The sequence below is a fragment of the Rosa chinensis genome, chromosome 2, assembly GCF_002994745.2.
Source record: "Rosa chinensis cultivar Old Blush chromosome 2, RchiOBHm-V2, whole genome shotgun sequence".
Classification (NCBI taxonomy): domain Eukaryota; kingdom Viridiplantae; phylum Streptophyta; class Magnoliopsida; order Rosales; family Rosaceae; genus Rosa; species Rosa chinensis.
In genome coordinates this window covers 22,004,987-22,023,960 of record NC_037089.1, presented here as the reverse complement: position 1 = coordinate 22,023,960, position 18,974 = coordinate 22,004,987, and the positions used below count along the sequence as shown (strand labels likewise).

General features: G+C 36.9%; 1 protein-coding gene across 2 annotated transcripts; it reads right to left on the bottom strand.

The window, feature by feature from the left end:
• Positions 1-2,088: 2,088 nt before the first annotated feature.
• LOC112190873 (probable mannitol dehydrogenase) lies at positions 2,089-5,222 on the bottom strand. 2 transcript variants are annotated; one of them, XM_024330380.2, is made up of 5 exons: positions 5,086-5,222; positions 4,881-5,012; positions 2,710-3,223; positions 2,437-2,590; positions 2,089-2,336 (listed from the first exon to the last, which is right to left on the bottom strand). In XM_024330380.2, the coding sequence occupies exons 1-5, from the start codon at positions 5,181-5,183 to the stop codon at positions 2,131-2,133; spliced, it is 1,104 nt and encodes a 367-aa protein (XP_024186148.1). In that variant the 5' UTR covers positions 5,184-5,222; the 3' UTR covers positions 2,089-2,130. The 2 variants fall into 2 exon arrangements, with proteins under 2 accessions (XP_024186148.1, XP_024186149.1); XM_024330381.2 differs by lacking the exon at positions 4,881-5,012.
• Between the last annotated feature and the right edge of the window lie 13,752 nt (positions 5,223-18,974).

Below are 18,974 nucleotides of genomic sequence, written 5' to 3'. Positions count from 1 at the left end.
TAAGAGTCCCAATTATATATATTCAGCAAAAATCAGGTAACAAAGATCTTAAATAAAAGTGGTTCCAAATTTTCACAATAGGAATGTGATTCTAGAAATCATGATCACACTTCTTACTTTAGTGAGAGCATTTAAGTTCCAAGCTTCCAACTCTAGACAGCACTGAAATCAAAATATCGTTTAAAAGAAACATAAGAATCATAACTTGTCAATGATGTAAATTACTATATAAGTATAATAAAAAAGTTAAGCTATAGCACTGTTCTACATCTACGTTGTGTACTTAATGGTTTCAATCATATAGCTGTATATGTATAATCAACAAAACCATATTCAATTGACTAATCACAAAAAAAATTAAAAAAGACGATGACTTAATCGAGACCATGTGCCAATATAAACAAATATCAAAGCTTAATCATGATTTCATTGAACCATATAAATTGATCGAAACCATATGCTGATATAAATATTACCTCCTGTCGAAGCGTAATCTGTTCATCAAAGATGGTATCCATAGGTGCAGATCAATCAGTATGGATTGACTGAGACGTCGCCAAATTTCAAGACTTTCTATGTTCTCCGTCCTTGCCAAAAAACCATATGGATTTGGGAACGGCGTTAACTAACGTCGTTCCTAATTGAGTTAGAACTTTTTTTTATTTTTTATTATTTCTTTTATTAAGAGTTAAGTTAGAGTTTTATTTTTTTTTACTCAAAATATATGTGACTATTTCTTATTGGTAGGCTGGGAGAGAGGTGAAGAAGTAGGTTCACATAGGGGGTACCCAAGAATTGTTCTTTTTTTAGGGTTAAATACTATTTACTCCCTGAACTTTCAGGGAAAAAACAGTTCAGTCTCTGCCTTTTCAATTTCACACGTTTACTCCCTCATCTCTCAATTTTGAACCAATAGGTTCATTCTGTTAAAAAACTCTATAAAAATGTCTATTATAACCTCAGTTCATCTTCTTCTTTTTTCTTTTTTTTTTTTCCTTTTCTGTTTATCTCTTTGTCTTCCACCTCTCTTCTCCTTCAACATCAAAATTTCTAAAGCGACCAAATCAATCTGAAACACAAAACCTCTCTTCATCTGCTCAATCAAAAAAAGAAAGGAAAAAAAAAAACAAAACAAAAGAGAAAAAAATATTTTCAAAAAAAAAATTAATTAATTAAAAAATTTGAGGGTAGAATAAACATTTTTGGTCGGAGAATAACAAATTGAAACTATTGGTCCAAAATTGAGAGATGAGGGAGTAAATGTAAGAAATTGAAAAGGCATGGACTGAACTGTTTTTTCCCTGAAAATTCAGGGAGTAAACAATATTTAACCCTTTTTTTTATCATACCAAATCAATTTTGTCAGTTGCCATCAATAGAAACACTGTAATAGCAAAGCAAAGCATTGGAATTTAAGACGATATGACTCATGACCTTAACTTGTCAATGAAAAGAGAATCAAGTCTATAATGAACAAACGAGATGGAATTCTTCAAGGTGCATGAACCAAATGGAGATCTACTGGAACATGCACCATTAATCACATGTAACGTATAAACTTGTATATATATACCTATCCACATAATTCAGCACTGACATCAGGAAGGTGAACCAACAATCTCATCAAGACGGCGATCCATAATGCGGTGATTATATATCTAATTCTTCTCTTCTTATATATATTGGGACGTTTCCTGTTCGTGCTTTGTTGCCTTCGTATTAAGTAGAATTCATCCCATTGATGATGATCTTGAATCACATGCAAATCTTATTCCACCGCACCAGCCTTCTGATTCTCCTAATGATTAGTTAATTCTACTAGTTTACTTTTGTAACTTTTTTATCACATAGAAAGAGCCTCTCATTGTATTGTGAACCAAAAGGTGTTTCAAAACTAATGATCGAATACCGTATCAGAAAGGAAAAAAAGGTTATCAATCTATTACGTACACTCCTGGACTAGCTATCACGTTGTGAAGAAATGTTGGAAGTATACTGACGGTAAACAAGTAAACCACAAATCAATGAAATCATGAGAACGTACACAAAATCAAACTAAAATTGAAACCACTAATGCATGGTGGCCGCCTGATAGTACTGAACTGCTGATGACGATATATTATGCATAACTTAAGGGGCAGAAATCAATGTGTTTCCAATGTCAATTACAAATCGATACTTGACGTCTGCTTTGGCAAGGCGCTCCATGGCCGTGTTCAGGTAGTTGATCGCGATAACCTCGATGTCAGCTGTTATGTTATGTTTAGCAGCAAAATCAATCATCTCTTGTGTCTCCTTTATACCTCCAATGGCACTACCAGCTACCATCTTCCTTCCTACAGTAAATATTGCAAAAACAACGGTTGTAAATACAGAATGATATGATGTGATACGTATATACAAGCAATATTTTGTTGTTTATGTCACATCAAGTACCCATGAGCAAAGGAAAAACTGGAAGCTCAGGAGGCTGGTCTGGTGCACCAACCACAACAAGTTTTCCATGGGACTTCAATAAACCCACCAAAGGCAAGAGAGGGTGGTTTGCCGAGACGGTGTCAATGATGCCATCCATTGTGCCAATGGCAGCCTACAAGATCAATAAAACAGAATTAGGGCACCCAAAAACACGTACAATACGATACGTACTCAACTATACTCCACTTGAAGCTTCTTCAAAATGAGGAACTTGTTTGAATCGATGGTCACCTGTATTTGATCTTCGTCACTCGTGACCAAAAATGAATCAGCACCTAGGTGTTTAACAGCTTCCTCCTTCTTATTACGCGAGGAACTGATCACTGTAACCTTAAGCCCCATAGCCTTGGCAAACTTGACTGCCAAATGGCCTAGACCACCAAGGCCAACCACCCCCACATGCATACCGGGTTTGTCAAGTCCATAATACTTCAAGGGACTGTAAGTTGTAATCCCAGCACACAGGAGAGGAGCAGCACCATTAAGAGGTAGGTTGTCCGGTATACGAACAACGAAGTGCTCATCAACGACCATGATGTTAGAGAACCCTCCGTATGTTGTGGTTCCGTCATGGTACTTGGCACCAAAGATGCCTATCCATTTGGGGCAGTAGTTCTCAAGGTTGTTAGCACAACTTTCACATGATTGGCAAGAGCTCACCATGCATCCAACACCGACATTGTCTCCAACTTTGTATTTTTGTACTTTGCTCCCTACCTCTGTTACTTGACCAACAATCTCATGCCTGTGCGCATTAGGCTCAAGAAAATCAGATGTCTCCACATTTGATGTTTGTTTGCAATCTTCTGATTAATATCTTTGACTTTTTATCTTTTAATTTTATAAATTAAATTAAGGATTATCTGAAGCTCAAGTATACTTACAAAAACAATGAATCGGAGGATATAATTTTTTTTTTTTTTTTTTTGCGAGGAGAAACATAAACATTTTTCATTACTCAAGCCAACAATGTTACAAATTAAAGATCGAACCTGCCACGTATGTGGCCCCGATAAAATGAGTACCTTAAACATAACACTGCACTGACAAACACAGCACGCTCTATAGTAGGCAGTGGTGGAGCCAAAAGTTGATCTCAAGTGGGCCACTCGGCAATTTTAGAAAAACTTCAAAACTTAATCAAATTTATAGTTTTTTGGAGTTTAAAGAAGTTTTTGTGATGGAAATATGATTTATCTTTGAATTTTAAAACTATAAGAAAGAATAGTGTTAATGTTAAGAAAAAAAAGAAATAAAAAAAATGTAAGTATATGAAAGAATAGTGTTAATGTTAATTTTGAACCTAGGACCAACCACAAATATAAGCAAAGTGCTTACGAGTGGGGCAATTTTTTTTTGGATCAAATACTACAACTAGTTTATTGTAAGTCGAACTCATGACCTCTCACTTATAAAGGGAAGACTTGTACCACTAGATTAAATGGTACTAGACATCAGTAGAGCAAGTTGGCTTTCAATTATATTAGAAAACTCTAATCCCATAAAAAAATTAAAAAATAAATTATAGTGGGATACGGGACCCGCCGTGCCCCAATGTGGCTCCGCCACTGATAGTAGGGAACAAAAACAGACGAATACTCAAAATTACCTTAAATGGACCCTAATCTCATTCCTTAAGCATCATTTCATTATTAATAAAAAAGAAAAATAATAAAATGAAATAAAATTAAAGACCTAATGGCCAAGCCTGAGTTCAAACCCAAAACCTAACCCTAGGGCACAAGAAGAAACCCTAGCTGTCACAGACTTCAACCTGTGACCAGTTTCACCAATGGACCCGCCGCCAGTGTCCCTACCATCACCGGCTCCCTTGAATCTAGCCATGCCACCACTTGCTGATCTAGAACCACCACGAGGCTTCGGACCATCTATGCCAATACCAACTAAAGGAAACATAGCAGAAGCAACATCTGAAGGAACTCCAACAAAGAGAAAAGTTAGGGTAGGCTTCAAGTGCAAACCACAACCGCTGACAACCGCCGACACAGGTAAAGGAGCATCGAAGCAGAGAACTAGCATCGCCGCCATCCTCGAGGTCAATATCTCAATTGATGCCAAGTGGATTGGTGGAGGTGACGGGATCGGGGAAATACAAGGGAAAAGAGGAAATGGTAGAGGGGGAGAAAAGGATGAGTAGGGGGATCGGAGAAGAGAAAGATAAGCCTGACGTCTACAAAAGGTAGTCGTCTGGTGCCATATGTAAATTTTTGCTCAACACAATGTAGTGCTTCTATTGATTATATATAGTATTATTGATTGAATAATAGTAAGTGAATCACATTTTGGTATACCACTTAGAATCTAACATACTAATCATCATGTGTTTTAAATTATAACCTCAACTAGGTAGATAATCAACATGATTAATCACGAATTCATACCCGGGAACCATTGGATAGGTAGAAGGTGGCCCTGTACCGGCCGGTCCCCATTCATTCTTAACCATGTGAAGATCCGAATGACATATCCCGCAATACAATATTTTGAATCTCACATCTTTCTCTCCCGTTTCCCTGTAACCGAAAATGAGCACTCCAAACACTGTGACTAAAGAAGAAATGGATTAAATTTTTGAATAACACTGACCTTCTTGAGAAGTTGAAAGGAGAGAGAACACCGGATGAATCTCTGGCAGCCCATCCAAAGGCCTTCTTGGGGTGTTCTTGCTCTGGAAATATCACCATATCAATTCTCTTTTAAGCTTCTAGTTAGAATGAGATCGATCGAGTTTAAACGAATGAATTGTGTGCATGGTAACTCCGACGTGTATTATATATAGGAAGGTAATTGGGTATGTTGGAATATGATAACGTACTGGGTGAGCAAAATGCAAAGGCAGAGAAGGGCCTTTACTTGATAAAATATTTTCTTGACTGACCGTACTGACGTCCATTATGCGTAAGTGCTTAGCCATTTAGTTTGGTTGATGAAATCGCTTTCGTAATCTATTAGTCTAGTTTGATAGATACACCAAAGATTAGTCTTTCTGGGTAGTCGCTAGTTAAACAATATTGAATAAATAATATTTCAAGTAACATTTGAGTCCAACTCAAAACCTCTAATTACTTTTATATATATATATATATATATATATATATATATATATATATGAGCAGCACAAATATAAAAATTAACTAAAGGAGCCGTGACCACTTACCCAATTTTAGCCTAAAAATTGTCCACTTACTCCAGCAAGAGTTTTTTAATCCCATTTACGTACCCAATTTAACATTTAATGACAGTTTTGCCCTTCGTATGATTAAGAAACTGTATAGATGCCACTTTTTCCTCTCTCTCCTCACTTTCCACGCCGCCGGCTCCCTCTCTCTTTTCTCTCTCCCCGATATCCACCTCCAATTTCTCTCTCTCTCTCTCTCTCTCTCTCTCTCTCTCTCTCTCTCTCTCTCTCTCTCTCTCTCCACGCCGCCAATACCTTCTCTTTCCTTTCTCTCTGTTCTCCTTTCTCCAGTGAGTAATTTTCAGGGAGATATGTTGAGGAGAATTGTTTCTGGCGACGATTTATCTCAAAAAGTCGTCGTTGACGACCAGGTGCAAGATTCCGACGATGTTGAGCTGAGCCTGGGGCTGTCGTTGAACGGTCGGTTTGGGGTGGACCTGAAGGCCAAGGCGGGGCTGCAACTCAAACGATCGTCTTCAGTCTCAGACTTCTCGCCTGCGACGAGGACTCCGGTGAGAGAGGAGGAGGCAACGACGTGTCATGTACCCCGGCCGTGTATGGTGCCTCTGATGAGGACTTTCTCGCTTCCGACGGAGACAGAGGATGAGTGGAGGAAGGGGAAGGAGCTGCAGAGCTTGACAAGAATGGAGGCGAAGCGGAAGCCATCGGAGAAATAGCAGAAGAGTTATTCGAAGCTGCATATGGGCCGGAGCCAGGAGAATTTCGAGAAAGATAGGCGAGAAGAAGCCATCAATGGCGGCGGTTCTCCTCCTCTTCCAAGTACGGCGGCATTCCATACAGATCCGCCATGATTGAGAGAAGACGCTGCTGCCTTTTTCTGTGGGAGTTTGAGAGAATGCGATGTGAGGAAGACGAAGAAGAGTTGATTTTTGATTTTGGCTTCTAGCTCTGAGTTTTTTGAAGTGGATTGTGATGAGGGTTTATTGGATGGTCTATGAATGAATTTGGAATAAATTTGAAGCGGTGTTAGTGTTTGGATCAACGAGGTTTGCCTTTTGTTGATATTTGCATGCTTAATTGAGGGGCAATAATGTTTCTACTGGGGCAATAATCACATTATTGGGTGGCAATAATCATATTATCAGGGGACAGTAATGTTTTTATTGGGGGACAATAATAAGATTATTGGGGGGCAATAATAAGATTGTTTATTTGGATAAACCTCTGAAAGCTTTCAAAATTCAAAACATCTTTATTTTTCACAAATTATTGATCCCCAATAAACTTATTATGTTTATTGGGGGCAATAATATGATTACTGGGTATTATTGGGGGGTAATAAAATTAGACGCCGGAATCCGATCACCGGTCCGGTAGCTGGATTCGGGATTCCAGTCATCGGTCACTAGATTCCGGTCACCGGTGGTGGGAGTCCCGTCACCGGAGTCCGGTCACCGGTGGTGGGAGTCCCGTCACCGGAGTCCGCGGCCGGCCACTGGTCACCGGAGTCCGGCAAGGTCTCCTATCACTTCTCTCTCTAAGTGACAAAGAAGGAGGGGGCAAAATTGTCCCAAAAATAAATAAAAAAGAATTAAAAAAAAACTTAATTGGGTAATGCGGAAATAATCTCTTAGAGTGTTTGGGTAAGTGGGCAATTTTTAAGCTAAAATTGGGTAAATGATCATTTCCCCTTAACTAAAATGTTAAAGGAAAAACACATTTTGTGCCTTCGTCAAAACAAACTGACGAGGAGGGAATCAAGGAATTATAATCACAGCTCAATCAGCATTTAGTATCATTATTGTAATTGATATTACTTGATGTGGTTTCGCAGAAGCCACCATCAAAAGGCTACAAATGGTGGCTAGGACACTGGTTATGCACACCAACCTGCATATATATGCCTGAGGTTATGCAACATTGCACGCAACTTTACTTATTCATTTCAGACCCACTGCTAGCCAACCATTTTCTGCGTACCAGTTGGTAACTGGATATGAGCCTGACATTTCACACTTACGCATATTTGGTTGGGCAATATATGTGCCTATTGCGCCCTCTTAACGTACCAAATGGGTCCTCAGAGACGATTAGGTATTTATGTTGGATACGAATCTCCAACAATTATCCGCTACTTGGAACCCTTGACAAGCGATCTCTTTACCGCTAGATTTGCGGATTGTCACTTTGATGAGACAGTCTTCCCGTCATTAGGGGGAGAAAGGAAAAAGGATTTTCCAATGGAATGACAGGAATTGTCGTGGTTTGTCCCCACTATCTCATTTTGATCCCCTCACTTCATAATGTGAAAGTGAAGTGAAAAGAATAATTGATCTTTAGAACGTAGCAGATTCGATGCCTGATGCGTTTACTGATATCGCAAAAATGACGAAATCACATATACTAGCTGCAAATGTGGCTGCAAGGTTAGAAGTTCCCAACAAGGGGCACGGCGCTGCAACCACACTTAGTGGAGGTGTGGTTGAGGTCGTGGCTCCCCAAAGGAAGAGGGGGAGGCCACTTGGTTAGATTGACACTCACCCAAGGAAGAAGAGGGCGAGTAAGGCACATTACGATCCATTAATCATCAATGTAGAGAATCCTTCTCATGAGATTGTCTCTTACTATAGTTATGTCCATGAATCAATACTGAAGGACACTCCGATGTTTGAAATGATTCCAGAGAACAAAGAAATCCCAGGAAATCATAGAGCACGATAATATCAAACCACGCTCTGTTGCAGAACGTCAACAAAGAGCAGATTGGCCTAAATGAAAAGAAGCAATCCAGGCATAATTAGATTCTCTGGCAAAGAGATAGGTATTTGGTCCGGTAGTGCTAACCCCACCAAGTGTAATGCCTGTAGCACATAAATGGGTCTTTGTCAGAAAACGTAATGAGAAGAATGAAGTCCTGAGGTATAAGGCTCGCCTTGTGGCACAAAATTTTCTCACAACGCCCTGGAATTAACTACGAGGAGACATACTCTACTGTAATAGACGTTATAACGTTCCGCTACTTAGTTAGCTTAGTAGTCTCCGAAGGATTGGATATGCAGCTCATAGATGTGGTTACTGCATATCTCTGTGGGGATCTTGATTCAGAGATATATATATGAAAGTGCTTGATGGCCTTACATTACCCAAGTCAAGTGATTCTAAACCACGGAGTGCATTTACAATTAGGTTGAAACGCTCACTTGATAAAGAAAACAAGTGATATACCCGTCTGAGTGGATGTGGTATACCCGTCTAAGTGACTACTTGATTGGGAAGGGATATAAGAACAATGAATTATGCCCCTGCGTATTCATAAAGAAAACAAGTTCTGGATTTGCAATTGTAGCTATATATGTCGATGATATGAACATAATAGGTACTCTTGATGAAATAAGAGAAACCGCGAGTTACTTGAAATCCGAATTTAAGATGAAAGATCTTGGGAAAACTCGATTTTGTCTAGGCCTTGGACTAGAACACTGAGTTTGTGGAATACTAATGCACCAGTCTGCATATGTCCAAAAGATGCTCAGGCAATTTAACATGGACAAAGCGCATCCTGCTAGCACTTCCATGATCAGTCGAAGTTTGGATGCAAAGAAAGATCCATTTCGACCAAAGGAAGATGACGACGAGGTGTTAGGAGATGAAATTCCATATCTAAGTGCAATAGGCGCATTATTGTACTTAGCCCAATGTACTCGACCAGACATTGCATTCTCAGTGAACTTGTTAGCTAGATTTAGCTCAGCGCCAATGCAGCGTCACTGGAATGGTATCAAGAACATTTCATGATACTTAAAAGGAACCATTGACTTGGGACTGTTTTTTCCCTACATAGAGATAAGAGCGACCATAGATGGAACTGCAATCCCTAAAGGAAATGTTGATGGCAGAAGCGTTACTCGCTACACCGAAACCCTAAATGATGTTTTGGTTGGTTTTGCTGATGCTGGGTACCTCTCTGACCCATATAAAGGTCATTCCCAAACTGGTTATGTATTTACCATTGGGAACACGGTGATATCTCAGAGATCAACCAAGCAAACCCTTGTGGCTACCTCCTCGAACCACTCAGAGATCATTGCTCTACATGAGGCAGTTCATGAGTGTATATGGTTAAGAGCTATCATTACACATATTCGAGGGAATAGTGATTTGAGTTCTACCACTGAAGAGCCTACTTGCATTTATGAAGATAATGCAGCTTGTATCGAATATATGAAGTTAGGTTATATCAAGGGTGATAATACAAAACACATATTGCCAAAGTTTTTCTACAATCAGCAACAACAGGCTCTCCTCAAGATTCAAGTGAATCAAGTAAGGTCTGAGGAGAACGTGGTAGATTTGTTCACCAAATCATTGCCTAGGGCCACATTTGAGAAACATGTGAAAAACATAGGAATGCAAAGACTTTCCAGGCTCCTTTGATTTATGTAAGGATCAGGGGAAGGTGTAGACGTTAGAGGGAGTCTAACACACACGTCATCCTCAAATGTAAAGGGTGCGTTGTGCTCTTTTCCTTTGACCAAGGTGTATTTTTTTGCCCCACAGGATTTTTATTGTTACTTGGCAAGGTTTTTAGTGAGGTAACAACTCATGCACCATTTCGTCTTTGACTTGGCAAAGGGGGAGTGTTAAAGGAAAAACACAGTATGTGCCTCCGTCAAAGCAATTGACGAGGAGGGAATCAAGGAATTACAATCACAGCTCAATCAGCATTTAGTATCATTACTGTAATTAATATTTTCATTGTAATTCTATCCCTATATAAAGAGACTATGAAATGAAATAAGTATACCAATTCCAATTCCAATTTCATTTTACTTTTACATAAAACAGTTAATACTCTTATCTTACAACAATATGAGATGAATTATCCTGAAAATCATAAGATCCCCAAATTTTTCTATTGAACAGAAGATATAATGGTTCTTCAAAATAAAGAACCTAATCAAGATGAATATAATAACATAGTCGAAATTTTAGACTATTGGAAAACAATTTATAAAGATCCTCAATCAACAATTGAGGAGAGAAATCATATTTTAAACCAAATAAGAACAACTTGTTTAGAATATGAAGATTTACTTTCTTATTTCAATTATGATATTAATATGTTATCTGATGATAAAACAACATCTTTAAATCTTTTGAAGATAAAAATGAAATAAATACTTTAAGTGATGAAGAAATGAATATTGAAGAAAACTCTTCTGAATCTCAAAGGAAAAGAAAAGCTAAGGAATCACTTCCTGGTTTTGCTAACCAAGAGGCTTTTGAAGAATACTTGAGAAACACTCAAGACGAAACATATAAATATTTTATTAAAACAACAAATTATGCTTCAACTTCTAGAATAAAAACTGAACCTATGGATCATCCAAATCCAACTTATACCAGAAGAGATGACATGAATAAACAAACTGTGACCCAAAATGTGGGATATATATATTGATCTAACTCATATACCTTTTAAAGATCAAGAAAGAATAATCGATGATTGGGCATAGTCCATGTCCGTTTTAATAACTAATTATAAAAATATATGGACAAAAGAATGATTCTTAGATTACATAGCGGCGACATTGCAAGGAGACACTTTACAATGGTTAAAACAATGGGAAGGATCACCCGAAAGAAAGTTACAAAAATTAGCTTTACTAACCAACTTTAAAGATTTTGATTCAATATTACATGGCTTTATATAAATAATAAAAGAACATTTGTGTGGAGCAACGGATGAAAAAATCATTCATGAAGATGCTGAATATATATTGTGAAAGATAGAACTTTGCAATATATGTCAGTTTTAAAAATACGCTCAAATGTATAAAAAAGTATTATTTCAAAATAAGACCAGAGTTAAGCCTACACTGGTTAACACAATTTTTTCATAAACTCCCAAATCCATGGGATGAATTAGCTATAAGAGGATATTATGATTTCCTAAATAGGATAAATAAACATGATAATTTAGGTTTCAGAATAATTTTTTTTTTTTTTAAGACTTATCACCAAAAAAATGTGTGGAAGTCAGAGCTACATGTAAAAAGCTAAATAAGCAATGATGCAAAAGGCAGAAAATGTTGTGATAGAATACTTAGAGAAAATTGGAAAATTGGTTGTAATCCTTAACCAAGATCTTCTAAAAAGAGAAGATATAAATGGAAGCCATTTAAAAAGACGAAATTTTCAGAAAACGAAAAAATACATCAGAAAGAAAACGCAGTTAGGAAAAAATCCAAAGCATAAAAAATGCAAATGTTACATTTGCAATGAAGAATGGCATTATGCTCCAGAATGTCCTAAAAAGGGGAAAAAAATACTAAGAAAATGGTAAAAATGGTTGAAGAAAACAACCTTCAAATACTATTAAGAGAAGAAATCTTTGACGATGAAGACATTCTCTATGAGCTAGAAACAGAAAGTGATAGCTCAGATGAAGAAGAATTCATCTTTATGCTAAAATAGCATATTGAAGAAAATTCTGAAGAAGAACTTCAGAATATAAAATTAAAAGATGTCATTGGAAAATGAACATCTACAAAATTTAGAAAAAGTTAAATATTATATAAATAAAGAAAATATTCATAAAAATTCTAGATTTCAATTATTTTGTCATAGAATATTTGAGCAATTTAGAGAAAACACCACAGCTCAATGTACTGAAGAATGAACAATGGAAATCCCGTTGTTTGACAAGAAGAGAATAGAAAGATGGAGGAAAAAATATCCAAATATAAGGTATGTTCATATTGGTCTAATCCGAAAATCTCTGATATACCCGGATACGAGTTCTCTTTCTTTGAGAAACCCTAAAGCTGGCCGCTCTCCATTTGCTGCAAAATTGTTCTCGTCCAGCGGCGCCCTGACGTCTGGGTGGCCTCCAGTCTCACCGCCATCATGGGATTGCTGCTGGACTGGAGATCGATCTCTACCACCCATATGACTTTGTCAGAGGGGCTGTGTTCCATGGTTTTGTCAGTTTGGTTAGGCTGGGCTGGTGGGGAGGCGGGAGTCGTTCTGTTACAGGTCGAGTTTTAGTCCCTGCGTTGGGTTTCTTGGAATGTCGGCGCTGCCTTATTTTTTCAATCGATGGTGGTGTGGGGTTGTGAAGACCCAGATCGGGGATGGTCGTGTTCCACGGCACGTGGCTCAGGACGACACGGGTCGGCAGCATGGCGGCGTGGGTCTGACGAACTCGACCGACGAGTGACGTATGACAGGGGAGAAGGGAAGATGGTGGACTGGGCCCAAATCAGGCTGCTAGGCCTGGAGTGCTCCCCTTGGTGACTATCCTATTGGGCTTAGTTTTTGGGCTGGGGTTCTATCCTAGTCCATTAGCTTCTAAATCTGGGCTAGGGTTTAGGCTCTTGGCCCAAACCTATGTTTTCAGATTTTTTTGTCTAATTACAATAAGTTTCCTTGTATTAGAACCTAGAATTTTAGCGCCTCCAGCGTAGTACCAAAGGAGGATCTTCACTATCTCTACGGTCTGAAATGTATAATGAGTGGGTCAATTTCTACGTACCATTATGGGTATTACCACTACGTACCTTCTTGTCTTTCTATGTCCTTAAATGACGGCGGAAGGGTATGTATTGGCCTATTCTGGCTTGTGATGAATATACTATTTCACCCCGTGGGCTTGATTCAAAAAAATATTGGTCTAATCCAGATTACTATAACTACATTATTTAGGCAAGGTTTGGATAGACCAATATATACTTGCTGTAGTTTTTGATAAAAGACTGAATAATCCGCTTCAGTCAATGATTGGATGAATCCAATCTAACCTAGTAAATGGAATAGTTTGGTTTAACATCAAACCAAATTACTTTCTATCTATAACAGATAGAAATATTGAAAGTTTGATAAAAATAAAGATTCAACTTAAAAATTTAAGTATGGATCACAACTCCAAGGAACTAGCAATCCAGTGGAGAACAATACATGAGCTAACCAGGCTCCCTCAAACATCTTTAAAAGAATTAGATAAAAATATAGTCGAATTATTTGAACCAAGAGCATTCGACACTGAAATACAGCCAACATTATTACATTGGAAAGACTTAGAAGTACCAAAACAATGGTTATTTAATAACTTTGTAGGAGAAAGTTCTAGTAGCAAACCAACTACTATAGAATTTCAATCATCTGGAAAAAAATCTCTACTTCACAGATAAGAGAGCTCAAAGTAGAAAGTGGGAACTAGAGTTTCCATAGAGGTTAAGTTTAAAAGAAACTGAACCTTCTATAGTCATTAACAGTGACTTAGAAAAAGAAAAGAGAAAAGAAAAAGAAAAGAGAAAAGAAAAAGAAGAGGAAGAAGTAATTGCACTAAAACAAGTGCAAATCCCGATAATGCCGGGAACAAATTATGAAAAAGAAACGAAAGAAATGAAAATAAATAATGAGATTATAATTTTTTTTAAAATGTATTACATTCCAACCGGGAATGAAGATATTCTTTTTTCCCCTAGCCAAGGGAAAAAGAGATATACCTATGTCTTAGGAGAATTTAAGTTTGTCGGCTACAAACCATATAGCTTATATATGTTCATTAATAGATACAGGAGCAATAGTTTGTGCATGCAGACCTAATGCTCTACCACCAGAAAAATGGAAATTAATGAAACACCCCATTAATGTCACAGGTATAAAAGGAAAAGATACAAAGATTGAACATAAAGCTAAAAAGTGTTGAGAATATATACATCCCACATGGGAAAAATAGGACCTTGTCTATGCCTTTATAAGGGTTTGGGCCACTCCAATCCATTGCCAATTAGTTTTGAATGTGAACCTCAGATTACTTTATTCTGGTAACAGAGCCACGTTATCCCACGTGTGCATGCTTCATGGCCACATGGGCTCCACATCATCCAATATAAGTTGTCCACATGTATTGCTTGAAAATTCGCCACACGTGCGGGGGCGTGTTGAGAATATATACATCTCACATGAGAAAAATGGGACCTTGCCTATGCCTTTATAAGGGTTTGGGTCACTCCATCCATTGTCAATTGGTTTTGAATGTGAATCACAGATTACTTTATCAAAAAGTAGCAATATGGTTAAATATAATGGTGTTAAATACATAATATCAAAAATTATAGTTTTTCCCGAAATGAATGGTGATGTTATATTAGGCAATAACTTTACTTTTTCCTATTATCCTATTCTTATAGACATAGTTGCACATATTATCCTATTCTTATAGACATAGGACATAGCCCTTAATGTTAACAATGTCAATAGTGACATTCACAAAATTCCTTTTACTTTCACAAATCAGCCCCTTATTTAACAACTCTATAACCTGGCTATTAAGCTCCTCATGCTCTTGAGGAATCATATGATAATGTCGTCTATTTGGCAAGCTTGAACCTGGGACAAGGTCAATATGTGCTGTATATCCCTCATTGGTGGTAAACCCGCTAGAATTTCATCTGGAATAACATCAGCAAACTCTATAACATAGGCTTAGTTGAGAAGGGAGAGAATTTTCAAAATCTGTCTCTTTCACTATAAGTAGATACACATCATCTCTAGCTTTCACTTCCTCTAGAAATTCAGTCATAGACAAAAAGTTATTTCCTTCACCTTTTTAGGTAGGTTTAGGAATGATTCCCACCCTTGAGGGGCCTAAAATTACTTTGACACCCTCTTTGTGAAAAGTGTAAGTGTTTTTATATCCATCATGAACAGCCTTCCGATCATATTGCCACGGTCGGCCCAATAATAAATGGCAAGCATCCATTGGTACCAAATCACACCACTAAGAATCATTGTAATTTTCACCAATGGAAAATGTCACTAAGCAATGCCGATTGACAATTATCTCATTCCCTTTTTTGAACCAAGCAAGCTTGTAGGATCTAGGCCTCCTCTCGGTCTTCAAATTAAGCTTGTCTACCATTTCTTGGGCCACCACATTCTCACAACTACCACTGTCTATAATGAGGTTACATATCTTTCCATTTGAAGTGCACCTTGTGTTGTAAAAAATATGGGACGGAATTCCTGTAAAATTAAAATACAAAATAATATGGTAATATCTTGGGAAATAAGAATAATGATATAGATGATAAAATAAAATAAAGTAAGAAAATAATATAATATATAGATTTTATATAGGAAAACTTATCGAGTCGAGGCGTGCAAGCGCAATGTCCTAAGAGAAGATTTGTCCCGTACTGCACAGGGTTGAATGACGAACTTCCCCCAAGATACAACAACTCTTCGAGCTCCGTCGTGCAGCTAAGAAGCCCCATTGAACCTTTATCACCCGTGCACTCAAAACAGTGTATAAGTAAAGTATGTATATGTATAGTTTGTAAGAATATATATCTTTGGTAGAGGTATTTGGCTAGAGTGGTTGTATTATGGTAGATTATACCGTCATGTATACCCTCATTATCCGATAATCTAAACTCCCACACATGTGATGTTTCATGTCTCACCATATGCCTTCCAACCATAGCCACGTACCCTTATATAGGCCACATTACCATGACCATCAATAGCCTCATTAACCATATAACGGTCAAATAATAATCATATATTTAAAACATAAAACCAACCATAAATAGAGTAATAAACACAAAATGAAAATAACCCCCAAAATAAATAAAATATATTTTAATTTTAAATCATAAAATTTCCAACAATCCCCCACTGATTTAAAATTAAAATAAAATCATTTAAAACAAAATAATTGAGTGCTTTTACTGTGCAATCGGCATAGGTACCTTTCGGGTTTGACCTAGCTTAGTGTGATAGTCTCCATTTGAGGAACCAAAGTGACACAGTCTTGAACTTTGATACCTTTGACGAAACTTTAACATATCACACACACAGTACGGGTAATTAGATAGGTTCGTGTGTTGGCACATTTATGGCCGTGCGCGTATCTTGATTCTCATGAGAGTATTAGAGAACAACCTAATTCTCATTGTCGCGGCCTCACGAACAACTCTCACTTAGGTGAGTTCTCCAAGGGCACGTGTGCCCGGACCCGCTGGAGTTTTGCCCGGCTCGAAACTCATTCAGGGTATCATTGTTTTCCTTTCCTAACGTCACATTTAATATAGCACCTAATTCCTTAGGGATGCACATGATAATATCTCTTTTGGATATATCCTTAAAGTTTATGTGTGCTATATTTGAGTCACGCAGTATGGATTGTTTCTACCACATTGAACTTCCTTCATGGGATCTCCAATCACAAAAGTTGGGTTACCTCCCTATTCCACAAATGGTCACTCAACTATGACTCATTCAACACTTTGGTCACTGAAGTTTCAAATATATCACTTTGGTCACTCAACTATTACACTGTCAATCACTTAAGTCACCCAAAGAGTATTTTTTATAATTTTTTTTTAATGAAAAAAATTAACAAAGTGACTTAAGTGATTGACAGTGTAATAGTTGAGTGACCAAAGTGATATATTTGAAACTTCAGTGACCAAAGTATCGAATGAGTCATAGTTGAGTGACCATTTATGAAATTTTCCCCCTCCCTAGGTGACTCCCTTATGGGCTTAAGCACATCCCCCTTCAGCAATTTTATATATAGTCTCCTCCTCGAGACTATAGGGGCCTCCTCCGCGAGGCATGTTTATATGACTTTTGCCATATTATATTTATTTTATTTTTCCTTTTTGGTTATATCTTGCTTGTCACTTCAGCTTCACAAAACCTGCATTTTAATTTATCTGCAAGCCTCAAATAAACCATCAGCCACAATTCTCATAGGAGTGTTTTCCTCCACATGAGAACAAGAAAATTTATAACTTTGCACTAATTATTTAATTATCATGTAAGATAAATAGTTGCGAGTGTTACCCCCACATTACCATAGTGCATTTTAAAACACCATTGAAGTAAATATTAAATGGTGAACAAAAATATAACCATAACCCCCACATTTCCTGATATTAAATGTTCTTAAAGACATGTTTATAAATATTAATAGGAGTTAAAGCTAGAGCTTACCCGAGGCTCTTCATGAGAGAATTATACTCATAAGTCATAACAAAATCAGTTATGTAAAAGTCTGTAATAATAAACATTAAAGAATACTAATGAAATAGTTAAAATTTGAAATAGTAACCCCCACTATTGAAATTGAAAATAGCTTCTTACTGACTCATTAAAGCAAAATGAAATCTTCTCACAAACTGAACTTACAAGTATCCTTGGAGCATTCTTGTCTATGAGATAACCAACAACATGTATATCTCGTAATGTATCTACAAATTAATTTTGAGAGTAAAAGAAAACATACCATCACTATTTCTTTCTCTGCAATAACTCAAGAACTCAATAAATATTATTGCTAATAACTCTATTAAAATCTAATAATGAGACAAAATTAATACTTATCACCAAAACTTGGAATAGCATCATTTTAGATATGGAAGAAAATATAGACACTTATTAATTATGATATGGAACTCCAACGAAATATAAGCTACTCGAAACAAAAGGCAAATGCCATTTGTAATTGACCTGACAACATATAAAGAGTTGCAATAGACTTTAGGTCAATCACATTTACATTTAAATTATTGACATATTCAATAGTATGCAAAAGATTTACTATCATGTACATAAGTGCAATGAAATAATAACTCGTATAATTCAAACAGTATCTCATATTTGAGATGTACATACCTCAATAGTAACACGTTTCTTTACCGTCATTGCTCACAGTAATATTGGTTGATTGCCAAAACAAATTAAAACAAGAAATAGCTAAACTGATATTCTGACAGAACTAATTGCCATTAAACACAAATTATGCTGGCATGCAAGAAACATATGCCTACAGTCTACAAACTATTATGCAACATATAATTTACGGTGAAATAAATATTATTATTATCATGCAACTGACAAGGATTTTTCCAGGTGACCAATATTATGCATGAAAATTTAGTTACAATGTCGACAGAGATAAAGATATCTGCTACCCAACTAGTACCATAGTAGCAGTTCTGGTGGGTACGAAAGATCTTGATAGAATACAGACAAATATGTATTATACTTGGGAAATATAACAAGTTAAGCAAGGCTTTCACATGGTCATCAATCACAAACCGGCAATTAACAATCAAAATAATTGTAATTGGTTAGTTGTTGATACGCTAAAAACAAGCGCTCAACTTAACCCTGCAAGATGTAGTCGTTAGCAATATAGAGTAAGCAGGGATCGTTCAAGCCGGGGATTGAGGGTAACTTTATAATTCACACAAAAGAAAACTAAACTAAACTAAACTAACACATAAAAAAGAATAACAAAAATCTGAACTAAACTAAA

Excerpts from the sequence above, each read along its gene's own strand:
- LOC112190873 (XM_024330380.2), bottom strand. The coding sequence starts at position 5,183 with ATGGTGATATTTCCAGAGCAAGAACACCCCAAGAAGGCCTTTGGATGG. Across the intron at positions 5,013-5,085 it reads CCTTTCAACTTCTCAAGAAG|GGAAACGGGAGAGAAAGATG; the intron begins GTCAGTGTTATT and ends TTTCGGTTACAG. Across the intron at positions 3,224-4,880 it reads ACCTATCCAATGGTTCCCGG|GCATGAGATTGTTGGTCAAG; the intron begins GTATGAATTCGT and ends TAATGCGCACAG.